The 5,660-nt window shown below is 42.3% G+C and overlaps 1 protein-coding gene across 1 annotated transcript in view; it reads right to left on the bottom strand.

The window, feature by feature from the left end:
* Positions 1–1,276: 1,276 nt before the first annotated feature.
* Positions 1,277–5,660, bottom strand: part of Gpbp1l1 (GC-rich promoter binding protein 1 like 1) — a 39,603-nt gene continuing 35,219 nt past the window's right edge. Inside the window, exons 10-12 of the mRNA XM_021200224.2 lie at positions 5,086–5,210; positions 3,694–3,796; positions 1,277–2,356 (exon numbers count right to left, since the gene is read on the bottom strand). Coding sequence (XP_021055883.1) covers positions 2,204–2,356; positions 3,694–3,796; positions 5,086–5,210 — 381 coding nt within the window. The 3' untranslated portion in view covers positions 1,277–2,203. The remainder of the gene's footprint in view (positions 2,357–3,693; positions 3,797–5,085; positions 5,211–5,660) is intronic.

The raw sequence follows: 5,660 nt of genomic DNA, 5'->3' as shown, positions 1-5,660 counted from the left end.
GGCGGATTTCTGAGTTCGAGGCCAGCCTGGTCTACAAAGTGAGTTCCAGGACAGCCAGGGCTACACAGAGAAACCCTGTCTCGAAAAAACCAAAAAAAAAAAAAAAAAAAAGTATTTCTCCCCAAACATCCAAAATAAGAGGAGCAAGTGACCACGATGTTTATGTGCTCTGAAACATTTTGTAAAAGCTGAGCATTCTCTCCACTGCCCTGACAACATATTGTTACTTCATAGATTTAAAAGATGCTTTTTCTTTTTTAGTGTATATTTTGCCTGCACATATACTAACACATTCAGTTCCCAATGAGGTTAGAATAGGATCCCTTGGGGTGGCTTAGGTTTTGATTGCTAGTTGCATTTGAACCATAGCCAACTGAAAGAGCAGTTCTTAAGTGCTCCCTGGGGCCATCCTTCCATTCCAGCGCGTTGTTTAAAAGGGCTACATGACATTACACTGAAAGGGTTACCTTTCTTGGTGGTTTCAGGTAGTAAATCCAGGGCCTTGGCCATGCAATGCAAGTAAATGTTCGGCCAATGAGCTATGACCTCCAGCTGCAAATTCTCTTAACCTAACATTTAGTTTGTGCATGTATTTGTGTTAGCACAGGCAGGCCAAGTTAAGGTATTATGCCAAGGGAGTCATTTGTCTGCTTTTATCAGGTGGATCCCAAGAATCAAACCCAAATCCTCAAACTTGGTGACATAAACTTAAATGCAGGTGTGGAACCACGACCATGAAAACTGCAAAAGCCATGAGTGCCCCTAACCACTAAGCCATCTCTCCAGCTCTCCATTCATTTTGTATGTATATGTGCATGTCATGTTCACATATACAACTCAGAACAAAGTGTGGAAACCATTTCTCAACTTCTACCACCATGTGTTTCCAGGTATGGAAGATGTAAACACTTAGTGGGGCAAATGCTAACCCCACACCAAGTCATTCTCATGTCTCCATCTCCACTGTCACCTTACTTCAGTCATCACCCCCATGTACCCATTTGATTGAGTAGGAAGCGCTTGTTAGGCCTTCTTTAAAATACTCATATTGGTGGCTAGACACTTGGCTCAAGAGCAGTTCAGACCTGTTCTTCAAGAGGACCAGAAGTCCACCTTTGGCCTCCTCTGGCAATTGGTGCAGCATGGCATTCAGAGACATACACATAGGCAAAACACCTACACATAAAACACAACCAATAGGGGTGGGGGGAGGCCTCCAAACCCAGGTATATTGATAAATCCTGGGCACTAAAAAATTCCTTCAGTAAAGAAAATGTAGTTTATTATGAATAATTTATTGCACAAGTTTTTCCACATTAAGAATTTTTGCTGAAAAGAGAAACAGGTGGGGCTGAATTCAGTTTTCCCCCAGTTTTCTAAAAATATTTCCCCTAAAAAAAGAATCCACTCTCTAATTTTAAAGAAAATATATTTCTTACACAAGACAATCCAAACTGATGCAAAATATTTATTCCACGTTAGTTATTTTATGCAGTAGTTTTTCCCCTCAACAGACTTGTGGTAACCACATCTTTTAAATCTGTAAATAATGTTATCAAAATAATCTTAATCTTTGAAATCTCACAAAAATTCATATTTTACAATCCACCCTGAATATCAAGGCTGCAAGAATAACATTTCCTATATCCAAATATTTTACAGCTGTACCCAAAAGGAAAAAAAAAAAAGGAGAAAAACAAAAAAAACAAACAAAAAAAAACAAAAACAAAAAACCAAAAACAACCATATATGCTTGGTTAAGGGCTAAGTTACCCCAGCAGCCAAAAATAAAATAAAATATCCAAATTATTAGCATTAATTTAATACAATTATAACTTCAATAGTCACTTTGTCATTGACAATGATTGCTTGAGCACAGGGGTGAGTCCCCAAGGGCTGGTAGAGGAAACTGTTGAGCAGAGCAGCATCTCCTCCCTGCATCTTTGCCCTGACAGTTCCCACTTGTGCACAGCCCCACAGGTACTGTGTGTGCTTAAAAAAAATCCCACCACACAAATGTCTATTAAGCAGATAACAGGGAAGAAAACAAAAGCTAAGCAAGACAATTGCTCTCTCTTTGGGATATGATTATTTCCCTGTGCACGAAGTATTCAACAACAGAAGAAAAGGAAAAGAACACTTTATATTCTCTAAACACAAGGCTGAATTCAGCGGGGCAGGTCAACTGTGAGCATTTATATTTCTACTTCCAGGCATCGTCATCTGACGTCTCGCTGCTGCTTGTTTCCGTGTCTGAGTCCTCACACTCTGCAATGCAAGTGCCTCTCCACGGGGAGAACAGGCTGGAACCGCGACTTTGTAAGAAGCCATTCTTTACAAACCCATTTCTTCGTAGCTACAGAGCATAGGAGAAAGAAAATAAAAACCCTTCAATGACTACACTGGTCTAGAAGAGGATGTGGAGGGGTTCCCAGGACATCTCACCTCCCCTAAAGCAGTACTTTCCAAACCTCAGTGTGGGGATGAGTCTTACCAGGCTGTCACTTCTGTTGCTTAGAGACAGTGTCTTACTATTGTAGTCCTGGAACACCCTATGTAGACCGCGCTGGCTCAAACTCAGAGATCTGTCTACTTATGCCTCAGGTTCTAGGCTTAAAGATGTATGCAACCACAGCTGGGTCATCCAAACATTTTTTTCCCCTTTCCTATAAAGTCACAGTCTAGAGTTCAGTATGATGGGTGTAGGGTTTAGAGTTCCTATTTCTAAAACAGTTCTTTTTTTTTTTTTTTTGGTTTTTCAAGACAGCGTTTTTCTATGTAGCCCTGGCTGTCCTGGAACTCACTCCATAGGCCAAGTTGGTCTCAACCTCAGAAATCCACCCGCCTCTTCCTCCCAAGTGCAGGGATTAAAGGTGTGCGCCGCCACCGCCTGGCTCTAAAATAGTTCTAAATGGAAAAATCTTATGTCAGCCTGTAGACTGCTCTACTGTGAGACTTGCCAGCTGCCACTTATGCTTTAAAGATATTTATTTTTAATTATGTGTGTGGCGCTGATGAAAGCTGGAGATGTCAAATCCTTTGAAGCTAGAATTACATGTGGTTCTAAGCCAGCATGGGTGCAAAATATCAAAACCAGGTTCTATTCAAGAGCTACACACCATCCTCACCACCGAGCCATTTCTCTCCAGCCCAAGATTTATGCTGCAGAGGGCGAGGCACAGACTGGTTTTCAAGAAGACTCAGGAGCTCAGACCTTATCTTTTGATAAGGGGTTAGAGCTGTGAGCATGTCACTTATATCCTCCAAGTCTGCTATTCACTGGCTTGGGCTATATCTTTTTTGATTCCTACTATAGAAACTGTCTGGCACTAGTTTAAGTTTAGTGCTTCCTTGACAGTCATCACATGGCTGTAGTCTCAGTAACTATGAGGTGGAGGTAGGAGGACAGCTGTAGGTTCAAGGTATTCTACAAAGCGTGTTCCAAACTACCCAGGACTAAAGAGTGAAATCCTGGCTCTTTTTTTTTTTTTTTTTTTTTGGGGGGGGGTCTGTTTTGTTTTGAGATACAGAACTCTGTAAGCCCAGGCTGGAATTAAAGGCATGTACTACCATACCTATCAAGATCCTGGCAGCAAAAACTGGTCCTCAAACCCCAAATAAACACTAGAATTTACTAAAGGTAGGAAAGCTGTAAACGTTTAACTTGGTGTCAACGAAGGGCTCAGTACAAACCTGCTCTGTTCTCACGTGGAATTCCTTGAGCTCATCCTCTGTGAGTGGAAGGCAACTCTCATCATTTTCAGGGTATTCCTGCCATCCCATTGCTTTTAATAACCTGGAGGAGGCAAAAGGATAGGATAGACAGCAAAGAAAACATGCTAGTAATCCTGACTGTGCAACCCACTGCACCCATAGGAAAAGTCTGTCCAGAGCCAATGAAGGCTACAGAAGGAATTTTGTATTCTCCCTAAAAGGGCAAGTTACTCAGGTGCTCATAATTAAATGGAGGCACTTCATGGTTTAAGGGAAATGACCTACTGGAAAAAAAGATAGTAGAAATAATAATATAACCCCCACTGCAAGGAACCTTTTCATAGACCCATAAAGGAGGGAGAAATTACTCCTTTGTTCCTTGTGAACAAATTAGCACATCTCTGTGGTTTATTGCTTGTTCAATTTCACAGCATTGTGGAACTCTTATAATTTCACTAACCTTTCAGGTTCCTCTAGATAAGGAGTTCTCAACCTGCGGGTTTCGACGCCACTGGGAATCCAATGGCCCTTTCACAGGGATCACATATCAGATATCCTCCATGTCAAATACTTACAATCCATAGCAGTAGCAAAATTACATTTGTAAAGCAGCAACGCAAAAAAAATGTTATGGTTGGGGTAGAGGGTTGCCACTTCAACATGAGTCACTGTATTAAAGGGTCGCACCGCCAAGTGGCTTCTCTTTGGGGTTTTGTTTTGTTTTGTTTTCAGATAGGCAGGCCTGCAACTCACTGTGTAACCCAGGCTTGCCTTGAACTCCGGGCAGTCCTTCTGCCTCTGCCTCCAAAGTCTTGAGATTATAGATGTGAGTCACCAAGTTCAACTGATGTTTTAAAAAATTAAGATGAGCCAGGCGGTGGTGGTGCACGCCTTTAATCCCAGCACTTGGGAGGCAGAGGCAGGCAGATTCCTGAGTTTGAGGCCAGCCTGGTCTACAAAGTGAGTTCCAGGACAGCCAGGGTTATACAGAGAAACCCTGTCTCAAAAAAACAAGAAAAACAAAACAAAACAAAAAACCAAAAAACAAAAAGGTTGGCAGCACTAGGAAGGATGAGAACACAAGCTTCCTTGAGGAAGCAGTCATACTTGATAGGCTGTATATAGCAGATTACTCTATATATGCAAGGCTTTAAGTTAATCAGTTGGTTCCATATATAGGATTCCCAGGCATCCCAAAGCCCCTTTAAAGATAATTCACAGTAATTGCTCAGATGGGACAGCAACACACATGTGGAAACCTCTTGAGCTCCCGACTGTGTCCCTAAAAAGTCTAACAAGGAGGGATATATGGTGAATAATTAGGATTTCATGGCCACGTTTAAGAACCTGTAAGTGTATTGCATGCCTCACCTGTGCTCTGCTTCCAGAGAGTGTGAAAGAACCTCTCCTTCCTCAACCATGGGCAGAGAAAGACCGTTCTGAAGACAAGCTTGTTCTCCATGTTCCTTTGGTTCAGGTGTGTGGCTGCTCTCCGACTGTAATAAGGAAAGGATGTATGCAATCAACAACACCAAGGAGTGACAACAGTATTTTCTATTGGCACCCTACCTGCTACCTACACGGTTTTCACATTGTAAAACTGAGACCAGCTGTGACAATAAACTGGGAAAGTCAGAAGATCCAGAACATCTAACGCCAAGAGGGGTGGGGTGCACTGATCCAACTGCGGCCTGCACAGGCCACCTGAAGACAGGAACCAACTAACATCTTGAGCATGATATGACCATTAGGTAAAGGAACCTAGAACAACCCACAAACCCCTTAAATGGGCTTCGTTAAAAGCACATTTTTGCTCTGTGGTACACATTGTTTGGAGAAGGGAACAACACGGCAGCACAGGCCTGCCATCCCGGTACTGAGGTGGCAGGATCACCAACATCAAGAATTCAATACAGGGGCTGGTGAGATGGCTCAGTGGGTAAGAG

Source organism: Mus pahari, chromosome 6, assembly GCF_900095145.1.
Source record: "Mus pahari chromosome 6, PAHARI_EIJ_v1.1, whole genome shotgun sequence".
Classification (NCBI taxonomy): domain Eukaryota; kingdom Metazoa; phylum Chordata; class Mammalia; order Rodentia; family Muridae; genus Mus; species Mus pahari.
Note: the sequence above shows the minus strand (reverse complement) of the source record. Positions and strands in the feature narration are given on the sequence as shown.